At 33.8% G+C, this 26,799-nt stretch overlaps 1 protein-coding gene across 1 annotated transcript in view; it reads left to right on the forward strand.

Annotated features, from left to right (window-relative positions):
• The window catches only part of MICU1 (mitochondrial calcium uptake 1), a 234,426-nt gene that overhangs the window by 81,399 nt on the left and 126,228 nt on the right, over positions 1 to 26,799 (forward strand). Inside the window, exons 5-6 of the mRNA XM_061197459.1 lie at positions 1,437 to 1,480; positions 25,260 to 25,374. Coding sequence (XP_061053442.1) covers positions 1,437 to 1,480; positions 25,260 to 25,374 — 159 coding nt within the window. The remainder of the gene's footprint in view (positions 1 to 1,436; positions 1,481 to 25,259; positions 25,375 to 26,799) is intronic.

Here is a 26,799-nt window from a genome sequence, read left to right on the forward strand (position 1 = left end):
ATCATAGTTTTAATTGTCTACAACTCTTTCTTGTTTTCTGTTCTCTTATCATAGAAACATGTTCTACCTTTATGACTGGTATCTTCTTGAGTATCTGTGAGGTTTCAAATTAGATTTGTTTTTAAATTTTCCTTTTTCCTGACTTATCTCTTTCTTTTTCAGTCAGTGGTTCATTTTGTTCAGGGCAGGCTTCTAGAAGGTGAAGCATATTTTAGATAAGGAGCCTGTGTAACCAAATGTGTAGAAGCAGAAATGCAAAAAGCTTTCTTTGGGAGCAGTGATAATCCTATCATTGTAATACTGTGGGCATAATGAGGTAAGGGTCTGAACTGGCATGAATAAAGTGAGAACTGAAAGAAAAGAACTGAGTAATTATGCAAGAAAAATAAGTGTAATTTGGAACTGATTTCTCCACTCTAAAAACTCCCACACCACCCTCTTATTGAACTCATTGTATCCTTCCTTGTAATATTATTATATGCATATGTCTTTCTTACTAAATTGTGACTCTTCAAGGAAGGGATTGTATCTTACTCATTCAATTTTTTTTTAGGTATTTATTGATCAACCACTGTTCCAAGTACTGGGATAAAGCAGTCAGCAAAGACAGAAAATCCCAGCCCTCAGGAGCACTTAATATACTTGCTTTTATCTTTCATAGTGCTTAGGATTTCACAATGCTAGGGATTCCCAAGGTTAAATTTATTATTTAACCCACCTTTATTTTTTATTTATTTAATTTATTATTTATCTGGCTGTGCCAGAGCTTAGTTGTAGCACGCAGGATCTTCGTGCAGCATGTGGGATCTTTACTTGCAGCATGCAGGATGTTTAGCTGTGGAATGTGGGATCTAGTTCCCTGACCCGGAATCAAACCCTTGCCCCCTGCATTGGGGGCATGGAGTCTTAGCCACTGGACCACCAGGGACGTCCCTTAACCCACCTTTAAAAAGTAGTATTAAGATGGTCTATTTATCTGTTTAGGTGTGTTGCAAAATGTCTTCTGATATTAAAGTCTTCTCTCTTTAACTTTATACAAAAAATTATTATGCATTCAGATTAAAGTAATATCCATCACCTTATTTAGAGGTAATATATATCATTTTGATGTAATGGAAAAGAGCATCACCTTGGGAAGAGTTCAGGGTTCTAGTTTGACTCTACTGTTGAATAGGTTTGCACATGAACTTTTACCCTCTTTATCTCAGAGCTTCATATTCTCATATATAAAGTAAAAGGTTGGTATCTTTTAGCACTGACACTTTGAGTCTGAAGGTGGGACAAAATTTTCATTTCTATGGACTTTGAATAATGTTGTGGCTAAACCGTCTAGTACATTTAATTGAATGATTGGAAACAAAACTGAGAGCTGTCATTTCATATGTTTCACCTGAGTTATAATCAGTGACTAAGTATTGCTTTTTTCTCTTTTACAGACTTGGGTCTGGATCAATATACAATAAAACGCTTTGATGGAAAGGTGAGTGAACTATGACACAACATATATATCCTGTTGTTTACTAAGAAGATTTTAAAGTTCCTCTAGAATTATTTGTGAGAAATTTCTGAATACCTGTTTGTCTTATCAAAAAAGCTTGTTGCTTAGGTTGGGAGGCCTGTAAGTGCCTTCAAATGCTTCTACAGAAAAAAATCAAGCAGAATGCTCTTCTGTGTTTTTCCGTATAGGGTATTACTGATGGGTTACCCGCTGTATATATTAAGGGCTAATTCAGTGTATGTTGACATTTGAATTTTAATTCAATAGCCATTATAAAGGTTAACAAGTCCCCCAATATTACATTTACATTTCTTATAAAAACACCTATCTGATTTGACCTTCCTTAGGCTTTGATAGTATATAGCAATAATCCTAACTAGAAAATTACAGAAGTCCTTACAGCTTTATAACAATTATGAAGAGCACCCCAAATTGCATATAAATTTGCATTATACTTACTTTCAATTCTTTATTTTATGCCTGAATAAATCATATAGTAAATCATTTAGTATAGAAAATAAAACTTTCAATTTTATTATCTCAAAACAGTCAGTTAAACATGTTTTCCCCTTTCAGGCTGAATTCTCCAAAAAGAAAAAGAAAATATTACACAGGGTCAGAAAGAAAAGTAAAAGGTCAATTTTAAAGAGGAGGAAGAAAGCGCAGAAGGAAGAAGAGCGAGTCAGGGATGGCTGTACAAAGCTTAAAGAGAAGGAAATCAGAAGGAAAATCATGAAGTGGCTGGAAAAGGCAGGATTACAAACAAAGGTCTAGGTGGGTAGAAGTCAGGGTTAGTAGAAACTGATCTTGCAGGGATGTGTCAATCCTGCATCCTTATGTAAAACTACATGTACTGGTAAGGTGAAGATATAAGTGCTAAGGTCTTTTGCACAAGTAGAAGGAATGAGTGGCTGCCTTAAGAGTTGAGAGATCTCAGCCAAGGCTTCCAGCCTAAAAATTACCTTTTCTATTCAGGTGGCACATATTCTAAAAGAAAGCATGAACAAAAAGAAAGGGCATTTAGATTTTAGGAGACCCAGGTTCAGAGTCCTGGCTCTGCTTTGGGGCAGACCAGTCTTCTCTCTGATCCTTGGTGTCTCTGCTTTATGTATGATAAAATACCTTATCCATGTGAGGGGTTGCCGCAGACATTGATGTCAGGGTCTGATTTCAGAGTCTTTGGCAGGTTAGGTCCCTGTCTTATCTGTCTTTATGTCACTCAGAGTCCAGAGCATGCCTGGCACATAAGAGGTAATCAGTAAATGTTTGATGACTTGGAAAAAAATCAATTAGTCAATCACATATTTCTTGGAGGTATGACTCATTATGCCACTAATATCTTATTGCAAAATCAATTTTACAGATCACTTTTTTTTTTTTTGGGCTACTGAGGGAATCCAGAGTAGCATGAGAATTCAGTCCTCTCTCGTAAACCTGAAAACATGTAAAGAAGTTGAATATGTGCAAGTTGAACAGCAACTTTACATGTTAAAAGGGGAATTTCCATTCCTAGAGAGCTCCCGAATATAGAAGTCCTAATGGTAACTCATGTTTCATATGTGCTGTTTAATTTTTCCTGTTTTGGCCAGTACCTGTCCACTTGATGCTAAAAATTTGCAACTTTTGGCATGACTGATGAGCTCCGCGTTTGTTTCAATTGTATTAAATTTATGAGCTCTACATTTCTTATCATTTGTGCCATTTGCATTTTTTTTTTGATTTCCACTCATTTTTATAAAATAGCAAAAGTAAAATGCAGTAAAACATTAAAGTATTTGTGTACCCATCTTGCTATGGAAACAAAAATGGCAGTGCTTCTATGTTTGGAAGGCAATCTTAGCAGATTATAGTTGCAAGTGTTTATGCACTGAAGCATAAATTCTGAAATCAGAGTAGGAAAGACAAGATTTAAGGATATTAATGTATAATCTTTGAAAGTATGACCTACATGAAAGTCAGGCATATGAAAGTTGACTTCATCCAGGGGAACAGGTTCTGAAAGCAAATAGAGGAGTGGGATACTTATATAAGGAGGTATAAAACTGAGACAGTGACCCTGAGCCAGATAGCTTGTTCCCCTAGCAGAGTGCACAGATTTCCCTTTCATCCATGTTGTAATATGCATGTTTAATTCCTTTTCCAGGTTCTTCATTTAAGTCCTGTAGTAATTTCTATCAAATATATTATTAAGGTTTTGTTTTGGAGTGAAGGTTATGTTTCCTAAATAGGATTCTTAAACTTAGTTCACCTCTAGTTTATATCTTTATGAATTGTCTTTTATTTCATATGAAGTCTAAGAAAGTAGTTTCTATGCTGTTTTTAAATCTTATATAATGAAGAGTGCAAATTTCATTCAGTGTTTAATCAGTTTAGTAGTTTTTCCAGGGATTTTTGCCATGCATCAAGTTCTTCACTCGATAATTATAAGAATCAATGCATATTCAACTGTCGATCTTAATTATTTTCCTTTGGATCTTCATGACTCTTTTGTTTTCCCAATCAGAAAATCTCAATTCTTGAGTAGCAGTTTCCAGAGTATATAACTCCTAAGATAATATCCTGTTGAAAAAACAGATGTACATGGTAATTACAGTAAACTTCATGCATGATGATTAGAAATTAGTAGAAAGTTAACACCCGTGAGGAATTTCCTTTCAAACTTACTTTGAATTTTTTAATGGGTAATTTTCTTTCTCTCTCACTCTCTTTTTTTTAAACTTGGAAGATGAACTAACTATAAATTGCTTAGAGAAATATTTATTCTCATCCTCTTATTCCCCCATTGTTTTAACATTCAGCACACCATTTAATTAAGTCCATCATTTGACCAGTAAGAAACACTAGCTTATTTTATTGCCCTCTAGTTGAATTGCACTTTAGTGCTTTTGTCATTGAAAGCAAGAACAAATGTAGAAGTAGTATCATCTTCCTGGGGTGTTTTCTCATTTGTACTTGAATTTCATACAAACTCCAGATACAAAGTAGAAAAGAATGGCCCAACTGATATTGACAAATAATTGAACAGTTGTTTCTTACTTTGATACTTGTCATCTTTTCTCTTATTCTTTTTGACTAGAAAATTCTCAAGAAGTAAATGAAACATTCCTGTTTCAACTGATAGTCTGTGAAACTGAATTTGATTAAGCAGCTTTTGAATTTTGGGGAAGATCTTTTTCTAGAGCTTATCACTGCCTTATGTTAATGTATGCTAATCCCTTACTCTAAGGATGCTTAGCAATTTCCTTTGTAGAAAAGTCTTGCAGTACCTTGTTATTGGCACTTGCATCATTTATGCATTTCACTATCTACCATCTACTAACACAGGCCTTGTATTTCAATATAAAGAAGCTATAGTCAGTGACCTTTGGTTTTAAGAATATATTTTTTAGTTAAGTGATATTTGTAAAAATATTCAGACTAGGTTTAAAAGTTTAAAAACCTCAAAGCTTGAAAGAGTTCAGATTTTCTATTAGAGGATATTTGAAAATTATTATAAATAGAGTGTTAGCACTAGTGTATAGATGGTAATACAAAATATGGTCTGGCTTTTGTTTTAGTGTAATATATCACAGATTTTTAAAAAATGCACTCTCTCCCTGCATTGTCCATGCATTCTCCTTATGATTTGTTAATGCAGTTATTTCATGAATTTTGGATTATTTCTTTAATGAAAACTATATTTTTTCCTGAGTTTAATTTTTAATCATCCAATAATTGGTCTATAAAACAAAGCACCATTTCTAAGTGGAGCCTGTATTTTACATAATCGTCAAATATTTGTTCATTTAATCGGTTAATTGCTGTCCTGTATTGGTGTGGTTTATCTCAAGTGGTTTATACCCTTCATTATCCTGTTTCTCTTACTTCTCCTTTTTTTCCTCAGCATACCAAATATAGAAATTATGTTTTGTATTTTCTGTTCCTATCGCCTATAATAGACAACTTCCTCCATCTCAAACCCTACCTTTTTTTTTTAAGTTACAGTAGAAAACTGCATGGTCTAGGTAAAATTGTTTCTAAGCAAAGAATACCAGTATTCCAGAGCTTTGATGTAGTCCTCTTCTCTCTTCTAAAAACTTTAAAGTTCATATTCTTCTTTTAAGTAACAGTGAATCGCCCATTGAAACTAATTGTTCATCATTATCATTCCACCATGTATTTCTTTTTTTGGAAAATAGATTTTTTATTCTTTCCTTTCTATCAAGTTGCCTTTTTCCCTAACCTCTCCCTGAACATTTCAGAAGTCCTGCCTCTGGAATGCATTTTTTCATTATTTGTAATTACAGTTCTCTTAGAATCTCTCCTAATTTGGAAGAAAAAATTAACATGTGTTTTATTCCCATCTCCTTTATGATACTTACAAGAATGTTTGTTTACATGGAACGGGAAAACAATTTAAATCAAATTAAGATGAAATGTTGTCCACATTGAGGTGAAAGAGATAAAAGTATGGTCAAAGTCTAGAAAAGGAAATACCAATTACAGTGTTTATAATAGAAAAGATATGCAGAAAAAAAGATGGAGCTGTAGTTAAAAAGCAAAGCTTTAATATAACGAAATGCTTTTAATTGCTTACTAGGTAAAAGTTCTTTTAAAAATATTGGTAAATGAAATTTAAAAATCCATTCCCTTTAAGGGAAAGTCGTGGTTCCCCAAGGGGAGTGTGGGCACATTTTTTTTTCCTGTAATGTAATACTCTTAATGCTTTATTTGAGTTGTGATTATTTACTTCATATCACAGATAAAATATGAGTCTGGAATAAGGTCTAGTATTACTATTACTCCTTGACGTGTATAGTAAGTTATGTGAGGGATTTCCTGTCTTCTAAGAGTGAATTGTATTGCAGATCAAAGAAATGTAAATTGGGGGGGTGTTGCTGAAATTCCTATAGGATAGAGTTTGGTGAATCTTCACATTTATTTGAATTGCTTTAATTTTGCTCAAATTTTTATAGCAGGATTGATGTTCTTATGAATTCTGCATTGTTAATTGGGCACATCTCTCTCGCTCTCTCTTTCTTTTGGTTTCCAGAGACTTGAAACCAGTCAATTCTAAATTCTTGGTGAATTGATGTATTTATTCAGGTCTTTCTATTGATAAATGTGAATATATAGGCAGAATTTTATTATTTTTGTTCCATGTCTTTTTGATCCATGTTTCCATTTGCCCTAAAAAGTGTAACATTCTGAGAGGATAAAGTATTTCAATTCTTCGAATGAAGTTCTCCACAAATATTTTCATAATTATATATTATTTTAGGGGTGATGATTGAGCCCTTTTAAAAAACCCCATTAACATATCCACTCATTGGTTGTCAGTGGTTTATTTTTCCAGTTGAAAGTAAAATCTAAATGAAAAATGCTTGACTCTATTTGTCTCTTGAGGGAACTATTACTGCTACTAATCATAATAATACGAAAAAGAAGAATAGTGAAGTTTTTTGAGTGTTTATTATATGCCAAACACTGTTCTAAGTGTTTATACATAATTACTCTAATCCACACAGCCACTCTTTTAGATAGCTTACTGTTTTCATTATTTTACAAATAAGATACTAAAGTACATAAAAGTTAAGTAACTTTTTTTTTTTTTTTTGACTTAAGATCGTACAGTTAATAAGTGGTGGAGCCAAGATTCCAAATTGGTAGTCTGGCTCTAGAGTTCACCATCTTAAGGACTATGCTATACCACCTTTCATATATCTAAGCTACTTGTCTGCATGATCTATTTGTAAATAGAAATTTCTCATCAAATATTTCTTTTATTTTACTAACTTAATGCTATTTGTGTGAGAAAGAACTTGCTATTTCAGGTTGTTTTTGGTAAGAGTATTGAAGTTAATTTTTTCTGCTTTGATGAAGTACAGCTAGAAGCCAATATTAACCTGAGAAACCACATAGTGTTTAATTTTAAAGGAAGAAAACAAGAGATATACAAATTTTAATGCCTGAATTTAGAAGTTAGAATTTCAACTTCACTGTTATTTGCTCCATTGTTTTCTCATATGCCATGAACACCACTTGCATTTTGAAAATGCTGTCATTTTTTCTTTTTTTTTTTAATCGAAGGCATCACTCTTAAGGTGAAAACTGTCATCTATATTTCAAAAACTGGATCCTGGCTCATTGTAGTCAAGATAGCAGAGAAAATAGTATTTCTGTTACAAACTAAACTATTTACTCTTTCAAATATTGATTGGTTGTGTGTTAAATGTAGAATAATTTGAATAGAGCTACTCATTATAGTTAGTCTTTAGACAAGCAGAAGTTTAAAATGTAATTACATTACCAAAATGAAATCAAGTACAGATTCAACATTTCAGAAAATCCTTTGACACCTGTTGTAATTTTCTGTTTTTAGTCTCAGATTTTTTTGTCTTCCTTCTTTCCCATCCAAAGTTCTTTAAATTATTTTAAAACCATTTTCTCATTTTTCTCTCTTCTTACAAATTAGCAATTTTAGTTCTCTTTTATACACTGCAGTCCTCAGAAAATCTGGTTTTGGTGTCTGAAATATTTTACAAGGGATTTCCAATTTGAGCATCTAAGTATTTGACAAGCTACATGTAAACGATTAGTAGATGTAAGTATTCTGAATCGAATATGAAAAATACAAAATTATGGATTGCTGTACTTGTTAGTGTGTAATAGCGCAGGATGAGAGAATGTGGTTTTGGATATAGACAATCCTGTATTCAGATATGGACTCTATGCCACATACTTGATGGATAACCTTGGGCAAGAGACCACTTAACCTCTGAGTGTCAATTATCTTCTGTAACTGTAAATTCAGGACAATAGGTAAAGTATCTGGCTCTACAAATTATAGCTATTTTGCATGACTTTCAGCCCTTTACTCAATTTATGAAAGGAGTTAGCTGCTATCATGTATGTTATCTTCTTTCTCGGTTTGTATGAAATGCTATAGAAAAGCATGTGCTCTTCATAATTGCTTTCTCCGTTGTTCTTTCCTTCCCAGTTAAATCAGCTATAAAAATCTCCCTGTGTTATCTCTGTAACAAGCAATTGGCCGGGATTAAATGGCTAGTCTATGAACTGGAGAGAGACCTGGTTTGATTTCTCATATCTGAGCTGTTCTGTGTTCACAGTGATTCATCTCACCACAGTACTGTAAAATCCTTTGGGCCTCTGTCACATCAGTCCTAGCCTTAGGCTTGTAAATTGTTGATAGCATATATTTTTCAGTCAAGAACTTTTATCATGCTGCTAAGGTTGGTTTGAGAAGTATGATAAGTTCAGGTCAAATTTTATTTCACAGCCAGTGAAGTTTATTTGTTGAAAAAAATTTTTGTAAACCATTTGATATATGAAGGTACTTTGGAGTGGTACCCAGCTGAATTAGTTAACTTAAACTGCTTCATCAGTGCCAGCCTTCATGATGGCTGGCTTTTTGTTACTAACATGAATAGTACTTTATTTAGTGCAACATAATTTTGCAAGAGACCTGTTTCTAAGTAGTCATTCTGAACTCTTCCTTAGAGTAGTTATTAATCCTCTGAACTCATCTGAGTTTGGTTGCCTATATGTTAAATATAGGTGGTAAAGCAATGAATTTGCCATGAAGTTAAAAAATAGTATATCATGAAATGATAGTGAGATACCCTTAAAGGAAACCTTAATTAAAGAAATGGTTTCACTACCCATGGAAAAAAGTTAAGTGTTTGCTTTCCCTTTTCTTTAAGAAATAGGTAATTATTCATGCGTTTTCTTTTTATAGTAATGTGAAGTTTTTCTGTAATTGTATGTTTTATTTCGGCGAGGTTAGGAATTGAGTTATTTGGGTTTTTGTTTTGTTTTGTCTTACTGTACCTAGCAGATAATATATAAAATATTTTTATGTATTCCTCATTTCCTGTTTCGGGTGTTCAGTGATTTTATTCCAAATCACATTTGGTCCTTTATATGTTATAATAGTTTGTGATATAAATATATTTGATTTGGGAGTTTTTGTTCATATAATCAAACAATGTTATTTATTTTTCTTTTTCTCATCTTCTGATCAGGATTCCTGGCAGGTACTGATTCAGCAGCATGTGCCTTAAATTAATTAATGTTTCAAAACCCATAGTAACGCTTTAGGGACAAAGGTTCAGTGCATGTTCATGTCCTTTCCCTGCTCCCTTCAGAGTGATTCAGTTCCTGTCACTTTAAATTAACAAATCTTTAATATGACAATTCAAACACTGCACAAGTCCTTGAGAATATAGTACCTAGCATAATTTAAAAGGAAGTTTTAACATTATGTGTCACACCAAAGGTCAAGAAACTGTTTTAATCATTGTATAATGGATACTCAGTTACTTGGGTCATTTAAATAGTCTTAGTAGGGATGCCGTGTTCCTAGTTGAACTGTAGCAGGGATGGTGAGACAACAGTAACTTCAAGTGAAAAATCAGTAGTTTTTTTTTTTTCTTTTGAAATTTCTTAAATAATAAATACAGATAAGCAGTTGCTTAGTTGTACTTTGCTCAATAAAATGACTTAAGGGGAAACAGATGGAACATTTAGAAAGACTTCATTATTTTGCTTTTTTGAGCTAATCAACAACTTTAAATGGACAAGCAGCAAATACATGGAGAAAATCATAAAAAAGAATATATAGATTGTAGGCTGACAAAGGAGAATTTCAAGGACACGCCTAAGAAGTACTTTTCAAATTGATCTTTGAAGGCTTAGACTTCTTAATTATAGTTTATAAACTATTAAAATGTATTCAAAATATATTCATTAAAAAACATTACTCTTGCATTTCTTAATAAAAATATAAACTAAGCTTAATTAGAACCTCCTTTGGTTTAAAATAATTATTTAATTAATGAAGATCACAAGGTGCTGTTTATTTTTATACAACATTTTTCCTGTGCTTCCTTGTTCTTAAAATGGTATATGTTTTTAGTAGTCTCCTTACCAAACCCCCAAACCAATCATCCTGTTATTGGTGCAGTAGACTATTTTACCACCTTTGCCTTTAATTGCATTCTGAAACAAACCAACAAATATTTAAATTACTGTATCAAAATAATTTATTGATAATCCCATTATCAATGTTTCTAATCCTGGAGATTTTGTTTTAGAATAGCTGTGGCACAACCATCATGCAGAGTGCCAAGGAGTGTAAATCAAATGAGGTGTTAACACCTGTGATTGAGGACAGCCACTTCCAGTTCTCTGTTTATGGCAGGACAGTTTGTAGGAGGCAGCTAAAAATTCTTCCTCTCCTTTGATAATTGTGTGGTTTAAGGCTTAGAGATTTAAAATGACTTGCCTCACTTAGGTGCCCTTACTAGACAATGAGGAGAAGAGAAAAGAGGTAGGAATTGGTAAGGACTTGGAAGTCTCCAGAACCTGCAGCATTGAGTAGTCAACCTCTGTAGTTGACAAAGAGCATCAGTCTTCTTTAAACTTTGATTGTTGAAGGTAGTATCCTTTGTTGATCAAGGATTCAGAATCAAGTTTTATTGTGTTCTTAAGGATATCTTATTAATAAGCTTTGTATATTATATATAAAATATATTTATATTTTATATTAAAAATAATAAACTCTTTCTTAGAATAGGTAGTGGAGGAATTGTTTATATTGGGTTCTATAAATATCACTCATTTTGGTGACACTAGTATAAATTGTTTAAGCTTCCAAAGGTCAATGAGCAGTTACTTTATACAAGAGGACTTTCTTGCTTGCTTCCTTACAGGGATTTGTCCTTTGCATGCTAAGTTCCTATTGCCTGTGGAAAGGCTGGGATCATTTTGTTTTTCTGGTAGCATAGTATGAGTGCTGTTCTTCAGATGCAGCTTATGAATGGTGTCAGTACTTATTATATTGCTGTGAGGAGTATCCATAATGTCTCTTTCCAGTCTCTGAGTTCCACCACTACTAAAGTCTGTTGATTTAACCCATGTGCTTGATTTTTCATCTTGAACAAAGAAACAATAATATAATCATTAAGTGCTCCCAAGGAGGGTATAGTTTACTTGGTTGTCCCAAATATTAAGACTTCTATTAAGATGTCTTTAAATACGTTTTTATTTTAGATTCTGTTGTGTTTGAATTTGGGGTCATCTGTGAACCCATTTGATTTATCATTGTTGATTTGAAAGCATAAACATGACTAACCATTACATTTCCAACACCTTTATGTTTAGCTTTTCCATCATGAAACAAGATTTGAAATTCACTTTGATATGAGAGGACTTCGTTCCAAACTAACTTCTGTTTTAAAATTATTTTAGCACAAACACTCTAGCATGTTTCAAAGTTACACAAATAGATTTCTATGAAAACCACTCAAAACATTTTATTTCTTCTGTTCTGGTAAAAATGGGTTCTCAACTGATATGTATTGATGACCTTTGGTTGCAGAGAAAGTGTGAGGATAGTTCTTGGTTTGCATATTTGGCTTTGCCATGGTGCATTTTTTAAAAGTTCTGTATATAAATAAAAAGCTTCTCCAATTATAGATCAATGTAACATCTATTAATTAAGAAGATTATAGAGAATCATTACATTCTTTTAATGATACTCATTTTGAAAATGATTAAAATATACATTTGAACAAATCAGGGCATAAAAATATGATGTGCACCTACATCATTAACTAGATTTTCATCTTCAACTTCAAGATAAATGAGCTAATACAAGCTAAGCCTCAAGATTAATATTTTACAATAATAAACTATGTTTTGCTCCAAAAATATTCAATCTGCGTTAAATTTTAGAAATTGCAAACAGTATAGACACCTGATGTATTTCTGTGCATTTGATACAGTACAACATACAATAGTTCATGCATGGGTTCTGGAGTCAGACCATGACCTGTCCTGCCACTTTATAGCACTGTCACCTTGGGCTTCTTATTTAACTTCTCTAACCCTCAGTTTTCTCATCTGTTAAGTGCAGACAGTAGTATCATCTATCTCATAGAATTGCAGTGAGAACTTAAAGAGATAATGCAAGTGTTTAGCACAGTGCCTGGCATAGAACATGCAAACTATAATTTTTAAATTCTTGATATGTCTTTTTTTTTTTTTTTTTTTTCCCTTAGATTCCATATATATGTGTTAGCATACTGTATTTGTTTTTCTCTTTCTGACTTACTTCACTCTGTATGACAGACTCTAACTCCATCCACCTCATTACAAACACCTCTTGATATGTCTTTAATGGTTGGTGGTATTCAAGGAATACCTAAAAATGTTTGATTTCAAAATGATTGAAAAATTCTTCATCTAAAGGATTTCCTGGGAGATGATAGTTACTAGAACAGTGTAAATCAAGGGTGTGAACAGTGATCCTCAGAGTGAAACTCTTTTATTTTTGTTCTTATGGTGCATTTTTTCTTGGAATAATTTTTTCCAAATGGGAGAAGGTGAAATACTATATTGACTTATTTTTCAAAATTTGTATGTGAGGTTGTTTTTCCATGAAGTGATAGGGAAGCCTTTTCTAACCCATGTGACTGAAACCAAGACTGCTGCTGAGCTCAGGACAGTTCTTCTCAGCACTGATTGACTTGAGTGGCCAACATTCAAAATTAAATTCTTAGATTTGGGTAGCAGATAATCAGTAATGACAAAATATAGATTCTCCCACCCAGAGCTTCCTTGAAGCAAGTTTGCAGGCATAATGTGGTAGAAACTAATAGAGTTGATGATTTTCCCCATCTAGGGTTTTGAGAACACCTCATCAGATACTGAGGACTGAAATAAATCATTTCAATAAAGTTATATCATTTCTTTGAAGTTAATGCTATTCCAGTAGACTTTTGAATTTTTATCATTGCTTTAATCAAATCTTCTGCCACTGTTTTTCTTAAGCATCTTCATTTGTATCCATATTCTCTTTAGCCATCTAGTTAATGAAATAGGAAAACATTTGCATTCTAGGTGTTTGGAGTTGTTCTCAGAGCTGAAGTGGTTAGAATTGGGACTGAAAAGAGAATGGCTTTCTGGCAGAGTGAAGTTTCCAGGATCTTAAGCATTCACCTTCCACAGTTTGTTGCACAGTAATTTGTGTTTGTTGCCTCAAATGCAATAATACCTTTAAAAAGTTTGGAACCTCTGAGTTAGAAGTAGAAATCATAAAGTACTGTAAATTAGAAACATCTCGGTTTAATTTTTATCTGACATATCCCCAAATTCTATCTTCTGCAAGTTCAGGTATGGGATGGGGGAAGAAGAATAACACATATTTTAACTGTGCAACATTTTCTGTTTGATTGAGAATAGTGTGATTGTTTAAGATTGATATCTTACACAAGGCTTTGGCATCTATCTGTGCACCAACTAAATAATGAAGAGTGAGCATTAATTGCATGGGGAAATTGCTGAATTTTCTCTTTCTTTCTAACACCTGTTCTCCCTGTCCTCACCCCAACCTTAGGAAGAAATACTACTTATCATTTGGAAATTATATGCTGAAATTGCATCTTTTGGGAGAAGCATACTATTATCATTAATTTGTTTTTGAAATACAACACAAGTACTTCTTGAGGGATTTAGATAGGCTTCAAAATGTATTTCAGCAATATAGAGAAATGTTAATATTAAAACAGTCCAATTATTTCAGTTTCATAAAGGATGACATCTTAATTTAAATAGTAAAGCTGCGTTCTTTATCAGATTTCCTATATACCAGAGATGTTTTAAGGTTCTAGATGATGTGTTAGCATTTATTTTGCTGGCATAGTCCATCAACTTCTACTCGATAGAAAAAAGTTTACTTCAAACTATAGAACTTGAAAAGTGGATCTTAACTAGAATAAATAATGAGGTTAAACTCCTAGATATGATTTTTCTCTTTGGCTTTATCCAGTCAAGTCCTAGAAGGCAAAGTTATTGGCCCTATTTTGTTCAATCCTTTTATAACAGGATTCACTGTTTGAGCACTGTGAGTATTAACAAGTTGGAATCATGTCTGGAATTCCCAGTCCCAGGGCTCCTAATGGTACCTGCAACTTTAGCCAGATGTTTTATAAGTTTTTGTGATTGGTCAGAAACAAGAGTGTGAATGCTTCAGCACAAAGCCATCCTGGTAAAACAATTGAGGTTTTAGACTAACTGAGAAGTGTAGTAGTTACACATGTAATTGCTGATTTGCTGTAAGTTTACTCTTAAGTCTTTCTGCTTATCTAAAAAATTAAAAGATTCAGGATATGGTACAGTTGAGATCAATACCAGGATTCTTATGAGGTTATTAATTTATTTGCCTATACTTAAGGTCAGTAATTTGAATGTTTTAGTGATGTTGAGTCTGTAGCCGTGTTTTAAATTTTAAAACATATAAGATCTAAGACTAGGTCATGTAAATGAACAGTAAAACAGTTAAATTTCATTTTAAGTCAGTGAGCACACTGCTTTGAAATATTTTGCATAGTCTTGTTCTCCAAAAGGGGAGTAACATTTGTCAGTAAATTGAATAGAAATTCTATTGTGATCAGTTTACCTGCATTCCACTTTCACAGCCTTAACTTCAGAGATTCAAGTGATTAGTGTCTGATATGTAGCTTCTAAGATGCATAAAATAGTATAATGCTCTGTAAGGTATCTGCAATTATAGCTTCTTTTTAAAATACCCAGTTCTGTTTAATTTTCAGCATATACACTGAAGTAGTTGCTAGAATCTTACCTCAGGAGCTTTAATATAAGTTTCTATAAATTTTTTTACTGAATGATATGTTAATATATTACTTAATCTCACATTATATGGTCTTACAATAGAATTGAAATATATTCTATTTCTTTTGACTTTTATATAGATTTCTTCCTTTTAGTTTGTCTTATGTTTATTATTTATATTGAATTTATTACTTATATTGAATTAAATACAAATCCTTGTGATAGATTTCACTAGTAAAAATACATATTAATATAAATGTTCATTAGGAACAAAAAATATAAATAACCACCTCTGAGACAGTGAGAGAAAATGAACATTACTACCAATCTGCTAAGGAAAATTATGTTTTCCTTGCACTGTGCCTCCATATCACCCCTGAAGTATATAAATGGTATTTGCTTAAGACAAAAATGACTTAAAATTTAGTCAAAGATTAAACTTTATCTAAAAGATTAAGTGAAGGAACAATTTACTTGACATTCTCAATTTGCAAAATTAAACACTGATAAGACTTTAGGAATAAGAAAAAATAACCAAAAACCTTCCTTCCACTCTCCTTCTTTGAATCTTGATTTTCCATTTTCACCATACTTCGGTGCTTTTAAAAATTTATTCATTATTAAACCTCAGTATATCTATTTTCACAGATTCTCCTTGTGCCTTGGCTGTTTGACTTGAGGATATCATTTATGGTAGAATCAGGCCTTTGATTTAAGAATATCAGCTAACAAACTGTCATGCAACACAAAATAGTCTAAAAATTGGTTTCTGGTAACTCCCACTTCTTTCCAAATCTTGACATATTTATTTGATTCTCCTTCTAACTTTAAATAATTTGAGGGATCAAATATGATGGTTTTATGACAGTTTAGGTGTTTGTGATTAATATATGTCATGAATTTTATAACAGTTATCTTTGGAGTTTTGGATACTTGAAAACACACTTATAAATTCTTAGAGTTAATATTGATAGATAGTTGTGTAATCCTAAATGTACCTAAACTACTCTTTGACAAGTGGATGCCTCAGAAAACATAATATAACTTCTCTCCCTGTCTCCTTCTACCCCCATCCCAACTCCTGAAGCATGGAAGAACAATGTAGACCTTTACTAAAGAATTAGAAGACTGTATTGCACAGGGCACATCACAAAGCATGGCTAATTTAAAAGTCCTCTTTAAACATCTTTCTTTCTGGTTTTTATTTTATTTATTTATTTTTAAAATTAATTTATTTATTAATTAATTTATTTTTGGCTGTGTTGGGTCTTCGCCAACTGCGAAGACCCAACTGAACTTCGCCGCTGCGCACGGGCCCTCTCTAGTTGTGGCGAGTGGGGCCTTCTTATTGCAGTGGCTTCTCTTGTTGTGGAGCAATGGGCCCCAGGCACGGGGGCTTCAGTAGCTGTGGCACACAGGCCTAGCTGCTCCACAGCATGTGGGATCCTCCTGGACCAGGGATCGAACCTATGTCCCCTGCATTGGCAGGTGGACTCTCAACCACTGCACCACCAGGGAAGTCCCTTTCTTGTTTTTAAAGAGCTACTGCAAAACATGTACTCTCTGTCCTTTCTCTCAAACACATGTGTGCACATATGTGCTCACATGCTTTCTTTACTCTGTTTTCCCAACTTTGATACTTTCTATTACTCTCTGGTCACGTCTCCTTCCTCTTTTTGGCTCACCTTTCGAGGGTCCCTTTTCCTTCTATATTTTTTCTCCCAGATGTCTTCTTCAACTTTTTCTTATGTAGAGCAGTTTGACCTTCTTTTGGCCTTTCCTGGTCCCTGTAACTGTATTCAGTACAGCAGAGGTCTCATAGATAGCCCTGCAAACAGAAATATTTTCTCCTTTAGAGGACTAGGATTGCAAACATGGACATATCCTATTTAATGCAGTAGAGTAGGGGTTGTCCTCCTGGAGACAATCACACTAACTGAATTAGCATTGGAAAGTGTCAGTATAAAATAGCCCCTATGGAGGTATGTTCTGGTAGTAATTCTCAATCAATATACAATTTAAGGTCTGTTCAGTGACGTCTTTGTTATCTCTGCAGACTTTATAATTGCTCTAATGGTAGAGGTGGCTAGACCTAAACCATGACCCCAAATGCATCTCATGCACAGTCTTTCAAGCTGCATTATTTATATTTTGAAAAACAATCATATACTTTGCTAGTAATCAAAAGACCTTCAAAAGAAAATAGGCTACTCAAGTCAGAAGCTATTATAGAAGAGTGGATGCACACTTACATGGTAAATTGATTTTTAACAAAGGTGCCAAAATAATTAAATGGGGAAGGGAAGGTGTTTTCAACAAATGGCTTAGAAATGGCTTCTGTCAGCTGTTGGCTAGGGCCTTCGCCGTCTAGCTTGACCAAGGATAGAAGATTTATTTCTAATGTGGCTCACTCAAATGGCTGATAAGATAGTACTGACTGTGGTTGGGAAGCCTCAGATCCTCTCTCTGTAGACTCTCCACAAGCCTGCTCGAGTGTTCTGTTCAAATGAGACCTGGCTTCCCTCCAGCAGAGCAAGGGGCCTTTTATGCCTTAGCCTCAGAAGTCACATATTATCACTTTTGCTGTATTCTGTTAGTTATACAGACCAACCCTGATTCAATGTGGGAAGAGACTAGATCTACACAAGGACATGAATACCAGGAGGCAAGAAACACTGGGGTTATTTTGGAGTCTGGCTACCACATTGAAAAGAGTCTCATATCCAGAACATATAATGATCAGTAATAAAAAGACAAACAACCCAATTGAAAATGGGCAAAAAACTTGAACAGATACTTGCCAGAGAAAGATATATTAATTGTCAATAAGCTAAGTGCTTAAAACACTTGGTCATCAGGGAAATGCTCAAAAAAACCACAATGAGATACCACTAAAATGGCTAAATTAAAGAAACTGGCCACATAAATGTTGACAATGATGTGGAGCAACTAGAACTGTCATACATTGATGGTGCAAGTAAAAGAAGTACAACTTTGAGGAAAGTCAGAATAGCCAAAAACTGAAAAGTGCCTGTTTAATCATTAAAGGAATGAATAAATTGTGATATTACTTGTGTGCATTATTATATGCACAATATAATTATATGCAAAATAAATTGCATAAATTATTTTTAATATTTTAAATTTTATTGGTGAGTATTATACTACTCTGCAATAAAAATGAATGAGTTACTGATAAATAGAGTGTGGATGAATCTCCCCAACATTATGCTGAACCATAGAAGCTGGACACCAAAGAGTATATACTGGTGATACCATTTATAGGAAGTTCTAGAATAAGCAAAACTAATCTGTGGCACAAAAATATGGTGGGAATTAACTGTGGAGGGGCATAAAGGAAACATCAGGGATGGTGGAAATGTTCTATAACCCAAATATATATCTGGGTTACTCAGATATGTATTTCTAAAACTCATTGAATCGTATATTGGATTTGTGCATTTCACCATAAGTGGATTTTACTTAAAACTGTAACAAATATTGAACTCTAGATGATACATTCGTTTTTTGCAGAGATAATTAGCAATTGTGAAACTATCTTCCTTGTATTCGAAGCTTGAGCAAATGAGTAAATATTTTGTGGATAATGGGAACCAGATTTCTCTCTGTTGGAGAAGGGAGTAGTAACACGTGTGTAAAGGGCAAGACTAAATTGTGCTCTGTGGTATTAGAATGGAATTAGAGATATCATTATGAATTCATAGTTTATAATAGACAAATAGATATGAATGTAATCATGAGGAAACAGCAGCCTAATTCGAATTGAGGGATATTTTACAACATAATTCACCTGTACTTTTCAAATTGTTCAAGGTCAAAAAGTATAAAGAGACCAGAATTGGCAGAGTAGGTAACGCCAAAACTACACACCTCCACTAAGACAATAATTAAGCTAGTGAAAACTGTCGATCAGCTTTTTCAGATCTGTGGAATCTAACTAATCAGACTTTAAGCAACTAGGGGAATGCTTAAAGAAGAAAGAAGCTGCTGAAATTTGGTAAGAGAATGTTGTGGTGTTTTAACTTACCTGATGACCACCCCCCACCCCCCAGCACAGTGGCAGCCATAAAGATTGTGCGTTCATGTTATAGCTCCCTGGTGCCAGAAGGGGCAGGGCAGACCTTGTTTTCAGAGAATGTGAATGTGGGCCTTGACCTGTCTGGCCAATGAGGAATCAGCTTGGGGGTTTGTGTTTGTTTCGCCTACCTTGGAGCTTTCTTAGGGCTGGGGTGACCTCCCAGGTGGCATTTGTTAAAAGCATAAAGGTAAATATACTAGCCACAGCAGCTGAAGACAAGCAGCAGACAAACCAAAACAGCTGGGAAAGAAGAGGCTGCCGCAGGAGATAGGTGAGAGAACAAGGACTTTGAAATGCTCTACCATATACTGGTGAATCTGAAAGGCCATGTGCACACCCAGGGCCAAATGAATACTTAGAGGAAACCCCAACAGACCCTAACCTTTCACTTCTGGCTGATGTTTAGCTTCCAAGCAAGCAAGAAATGAAGGCAAGGGCAGAATTATAAATAGTGACTAAGCATTGAAAGAATGCCCAACACAGAGCCAGTCTGCAAGGATCTTGAGAGGTTTTTTTTTTTCCCCACCCTTTGGATCCAGGAACTTAAGGAAATCTCTGTCAGATCACTAGCTGACTACTAAGGTATGAAACAGAGACTTGAGTGACCATGCTGGACAAAGTATTTACAAAAGAATTTACAAAAAGCATTAAAGAAATGACTACAACCCATGCAAGCAGCAACAACAAACCCTGAGGAGGTGGGAGAATCCTGTTTCCAGAATTACCACATTGTAATATACAAAATGTCCGGTTTTCAAAAACATTATGCTTGTAAAGAAACAAAGTATGGCCCAGGAAAAAAAAGGAATAGGAACTATCCTTGAGAAAGCTCAGATATTGCAACTTATTACAGACAGACTTTAAATCAACTGTCCTAAATACACTCAAAGAGCTAAAAGAAACTACAGGCAATGAACTTAAAGGAAACAAGGAGAATGATGTATGAACTAATAGCAAAAAATAGATAGAAGTTTTAAAAAGGTATCAAATAGAAATTCTGGAACTGAAAATTTCCTATAGCTGAAAGGAAAATTTTAGTGAAGGGGTTCAACAGCAGATTTGAATACACAGGAAAAATGATTAGTGAACTTGAAGATAGGTCAATTAATATTTTCCAGTCTGAGAAACAAAAAAAAGAAATGAACAGAGCTTATGAGACCTATGTGACACTACCAAGTGTACCACATATGTACAATAGGAATCTCAGAAGGCAAGGAGAGAGAAAAGGGGACAGAAAGAATATTTGAAGAGATAATGGCTCAAAACTTTCCAAATTTAATGAAATATATGAATCTACCCATCCAGGAAGCTAAATAACTCCAATAGGATAAAGTCAAAGAGACCCACACTGAGATACATTATAATCAAACTGTCAAAAGCTAAGGACGGTGAATCTTGAAAACAGGAAGAGAGAAGCAACTTACCACACACAAACTGTACACAATAGGATTAACAACCAGTTTCTCATCAGATACCATGAAGGCCAGAAGGCAGTGGGATGACATATTTAAAGTGCTGAAAGAAAAATAAAATTGTCAACCAAGACTTCTATACCTGCAAAATTATCCTTCAGAAGTGAAGGAGATAGATATTAAACCATTCCCAGATAAACAAAAGCAGAGGAGTTTGTTGCTAGTAGATCTACCCTACAAAAAATGCTAAAAGGAGTACTTAAGGCTGAAAAGAAAGAACACTAGATAGTAACTTGAAGCTATGTTAAGAAATAACACCAGTACCAGTAACAACATAGGTAAATATAAAAGCCAGTATTATTTTATTTGTGGTTTATAACTCTTATCTATCCCTCTGTAATCTGAAAGACAAATGCATGAAACAGTAATTATCAATCTATGTTAATGGGCACACTGTATAAAAATGTAATTTGCAAAAATAACATAAAGGGAAATGGAAGTGTACAAGGACAGAGTTCTTTAATACTATTGAAGCTAAGTTGGTATTTATTCAAACTAGGTTGCTGTAAATTTAACATGTTAATTGTAATCTGCAGAGTGGCCACTAAGAAAATAACTAGGTATGGTTCCATTTATATGAAATATCCAAAAAATATGAATCCATAAAGACAGAAAGCAAATTAGTGATTTCCAGGGGCTAGAGGGAGGGGGCAGTGGGATGTGACTGCTTAATGGATAAGGGGTTTCCTTCCAAATGGGGTTATGAAAACGTTCTGGAACTAGGTAGTGGTGATGGTTACATAACATTGTGATTGTACTTAATACCACCAAATTTTACGCTTTAAAATGGTTCTGTGGTAAATTTTATATTATGTACATTTTACCACAGTTTTTAAAAATTATAAAAATGTAAGCAGTGTGGTACTGGCATAAGAATAGACACAAGGATCAATGGAATGAAATTGAGAGTCCAGAAATAAACCCACATATATATGGTCAATTTATTTTCATCAAGGGTGCCAAGACCATTCAGTGGTGAAAGAATAATCTTTTCAACAAATGGTATGGGGTCAACTGGATATCACATGCAAAATAGTGAAGTTGGACCCCTACCTCACATTAATACAAAAATTAACTCAAAATAGATCAATGACCTAAATATAACAGCTGAAACTACAAAACTTTTAGAGAAACAGGGTGAATCTTCATGATCTTGGATTTGGTGATGGAGTCTTAGATACAACATCAAAAGCACAAGCAATAAGAGAAAAAAATAGACAAATAGAACTTCATCAATATTTAAAATTTCTGTACACCAAAGGACATTATCAGGAGAGTGAGAAGGCAATGAACAGAATGAGAGAACATATTTGCAGACCCTATATCTGATATGTTTAGTGTATAGAATATATTGATATAAAGAAACTTACAACTCAACAACAGAAAGACAAATAACCCAACTCAAAAATGGGCAAACGATTTGAATAGAGATTTCTCCAAAGAAGATAATACAGATGGCCAACAGACACATGAAAAGATGCTCAACATCATTAGGCACTAGGGAAATGTAAATCAAACCTCAATAACATACCATTTCACACTCACTAGGATGGATATAATTTTTAAAAAAAAGAAAGAAAAAGAAAATTGAGGATGTGGAGAAATTGGAACCCTTTTACATTGCTGGTATTAATGCAAAATAGTGTAGCCGCTGTGGAAAACAGTTTGGCCATTCCTCAAAAACTTAAACATAGAGTTATGATATGACTCAGCAATTCCACTCTCAGGTATATACCCAAAAAAACTGAAAGCAGATATTCAAACAAATACTTGTACATGAATGTACATGGTAGCACTATTCACAATAGCCAAAAGGTGGAAGCAACCCAAATATCCTTCAGTGGATGAATGGATAAACAATTTGTGGTATATATACAATGGAATATTATTTGGCGATAAAAAGGAATGAAGTACTGATTGATGCTACAACATGGATGAACCTACAAAATATGATACGTGAAAGAAGCCAAACCCAAAAGGCCCACACATTTTATGGTTAAATGGTTAAAATGGTGAATTTTATGTCATGTGAATTTTACCACAATCAAAAATAATAATGAACCTCCAAAGGAAAAAATAAAGTTGGGCATAAACCTCCAAAGGAAAAAATAAAGATGGGCAAAGAAAGCTGTTTTAGATTAATGGAGATTAAAAAGACATGACAACTAAATGCCATTTATGATTGTGGACTACATCCTGGACTGGGGGGAAGATAGCTGTAAAGGAAATTAGTGGGACAGTTCACTAAATTTGATAATAGACTGTGGATTAGATAATAGTACTATCAGTATTAAATATCCTGGTTTTATGAAATGTATACTGTAATATGTAAGAGAATGTCTTTGTTCATAGGAAATATATACTGAAGTATTTAAGTGTAAAGGGGCATATGTCTCCAACTTTCAATATGGTGTAAAAGAAAATATGTATCTATATAAAATGAAAAGCAAATAGGGTGATAACATAAACTGTTGGTGATTCTGAGTAAAAAGCATATGAGAGTTCCCTATACGGATCTTTCCACTTTTATGAGTTTGAAAGTATATCAAAATAAAAAGTTGTGGACAAACTTGGATTTTTCTTTTTATCTTCTGAGCAGCAGCATAGTCCAGATGGTTCTTAGAAAAATAATGTTAGATACGCTTTTTTGGCTTATCTGCCTCATTTCAGTTTGTCCTTAGACGTTTGTCTGTTTCTCGACTTCTGGATCCCAATATATTATTTATTTTATTTGCTTATAGCAATCTCTCCGTAAGATTATTACATAATTAACGTGGGTTACTCAGCTTCTATACAAATTTATTCTGGCTAGTAATGGTATGCTTTTGACAGCCTGTTCTCATTTTGTGTATTTTTTCTTATTCACATGCTTTACTTTTGCAGTATCTTGGGTAATGTTAAAAATGTACATTTCTTTTGAGAAATTAAAATATTAACTTCCCAGTGAACAGCTTTGCTGCTCTTTTCATCCAGTAGCCTTCTTTTGTCTGAAATTTGTGTTTAATCTATTGGTAGACGATCAAGTGTGATATGAGATCTAACCTTAATTGAACATATTGGACTGTGGGCTCATTTTTGGTTTTGGCTCAAAGAAGTAATCTCTAAATGCTGTCAGGCCGGACCAGGCTTTCTGCCCATCACAAATGAGTCAGAAGCACTTTCCTAAGTAGAAACTGCCGTCAAAACCTCTTACCACTTTGCAGGCGTTCAACTATGGATTTTTGCCTGTCCATGATTACTGTTTCCTATTACAAGCAAATATCCAGTAGAGGCTATTTTGAGTGGGTTTGCTAAGAAGATCATGATGATTCATTTGGTACTTGTGTCTTCAATTGGTTAACCAGTTTTCTTTCCTTTGTGGTGTATGATGGGATCTTCACTAGACAGAGGTAACCTATTGGATAGTTGTGTACCTGGATGGTGGTGTGGTGGTGCTTGTTGGTTTAATTTTCATGATACTCCTCCCAAGGTTATGCTTGCAGTGCTGCTTCTTATTTTGTGCTTGCATGATATTATTACTTTGATTGTGCTTTGTTGGTTTGGGTTTTTAAAACCTCCTATTTCTTTTTTTGGTACCCAGAATAATTCCTGAAATTTCTTTGGTTGGTCCAGAACTTATGGAAATGTGTTTCAAGTCTAACTCTTTGGTGGATCCTTTTCAGTTTTTGAAAGTATCTTCAATGTCACCACTAAGTTTATGGTTTGGTAGCAAATCAGAAAACAGGGTAAGTTTCCTTAAACACCCAGGAAGAGACTGCTTCCCACATAGACCGTTACTGAACCTGAGAATTAACTCTCTTTGTGAGCTTTATAGATTAAAGAAAATAAATACATACTTAGAGTAAAAGCTAAGTTTTGGGAGAGTTTCTTCAAATAGCTGAAATTTAGGAGCCTCCACCAAGGTCACAGTAAATATAATTAAATTAACTCATGCCTAAAGTTTGGTGTGTGTCTGATTTGACATTATATTTCAGAGATGCTGTTTACTTTGTAAACTGTTCTACATTCCAAAACTAAGGTTCTTGGGGTTCATAAGGTAAAAGTTAAAATTAGTATTTCAGAAATTAGTTTTCTGAGCATTTGTGTGGGTGTTGACAATAGTTGCTTACCTCCTCATTTCTCATTACTAGTTGTATAGTTTCTCTTGGGCATTTAGAACTGATTTTATTTTAGTTTTTCTTTTTTTTTTCTCTACCTTATATACCTCTATAGAAAAAGGTGGATTGTTTTTCAAACTAAGAGATAAAACCAGCCCTGAAGTGGGCCTGTTATATGTTAAATGGCAGGAGTTCATAAAATTGAAAATTTTATTCCATTGTTCACATTAAGCCAGTGTTGAAACAAACAAACAAACAAACAAAATCATCTTTTTTCTTATAATTTTAATCATCTTAAAAACTGTAAAGGATCCATTAATTTGGAATGGCCATCAGAGAAATGCTTATGATAAATAGCATAAAACTGTCAGATAAATGGTGATTCATCTCTAACTATTTATATTCTCATTCTGTTATATCTTCTTTTTATCTTTTGGTGGAACCCATACATTCAATAGAAAATTGCCCAGGAACGAGAAAAATTTGCTGATGAAGGCAGTATATTTTACACCCTTGGAGAATGTGGACTCATATCCTTTTCAGACTACATTTTCCTTACGACTGTTCTTTCTAGTAAGTATAAACTTTTCTTTTTATTTTATAGAGAATATATAGGACTATAAAAAGAGTTAAGTCGATTGGAGGGGGAAACAAGGCATGTTTGCAAAGTTAATGAATGATAAGTTACATCAAATTTCATTTCTTTTGAGTTCTCTGTAACTTGTATATAGAACCACCTGAGAAAGAGGAAGGAAAATAAAGTTAAAAGGTAAAGTTAAAAGAAAAAAACAAAACAAAACTGTGAAGTCACATCTACTTTTAACTGTTTGAAGCTCAAGATAAATTATATATTGCCTGCTCCTCTAGCCCTCATTAATGTTTATACTTCCTCAGTAAAACACATATTGATCTAGTATTTCCTCTACTAAAGAAGAAGACTGGCTTGGTTGTTCTAATTGTGTTGAATATTGATTTTTCAACCTTGGAAGATACCTTCTTAAGACACAGAACTCAAATTTGACTCATTTAGAGCACTGGTGAATTTCTAATTTTTCTAAGCTAAACAATTTTGTTGATTAGTATGCTACTATGAGTGTTCTTAGTATTATTTTCCTTTAGTGTGACTTTTTTTAACCATTCAGAAAAAAAAAAGTATATCTCTAGCTCTCCATGTACATTCTATTAAAATCTACCTAAATTGATCCAAAGAGATCTGATTTATATATTTCAAAGAAGTGATTCTCAATTTTTTTTCCATGGGGGAACATATCAAACAAAAATAACCATGTCTTCCTTCCCGTCTCCAGGCTAGGCATCTATAAAGATAAAACTATAAACAGTTTTCCAAACTTATGGTTACCAGGGGGGAAGGGGTGGGGAGGGATAAATTGGGAGATTGGGATTGACATATACACACTACTATGTATAAAATAGATAACTAATAAGGACCTACTGTATAGCATAGGGAACTCTTCTCAATACTCTGTAATGACCTATATGAGAAAAGAATTTAGAAAAGAGTGGATATATGCATATGTGTAACTGATTCACTTTGCTGTGCAGCGAAATTAACACAACATTGTAAATCAACTATACTCCAATAAAAATTTTTTTAAAAACTATAAACAATTTTCAATAAATGACATACACGGTTCCTGCCATAGCTGTGACTACCCTTCACTCTTCTTCCCTCCAATTGACAGAAAAATGAAGAAATATAGACTAATATGCCTTACCACAGCTGTCTTGGGCTACCAAAGTATCTGAATAAATTTGTAGTGGACCACTGCTCTAGCAACGTAGATGTGCATTGACTTGTTACAAAGATCCAAGATAGTAAACTAAGAGCACTTTTTTGATCTTAAATTGTGTATTATTAGTTATTATTTTGGTGTGTTTTCAAAACACACTTCAGTTCAAATTCTGGTCCCACCACTTCTTACCTGTGATTAAGTGTCAGGAGAACCACGGCAGATTCTTCAGAATACTTTGCACATT

This window comes from Eubalaena glacialis, chromosome 1 (assembly GCF_028564815.1).
Source record: "Eubalaena glacialis isolate mEubGla1 chromosome 1, mEubGla1.1.hap2.+ XY, whole genome shotgun sequence".
NCBI classification, from domain to species: domain Eukaryota; kingdom Metazoa; phylum Chordata; class Mammalia; order Artiodactyla; family Balaenidae; genus Eubalaena; species Eubalaena glacialis.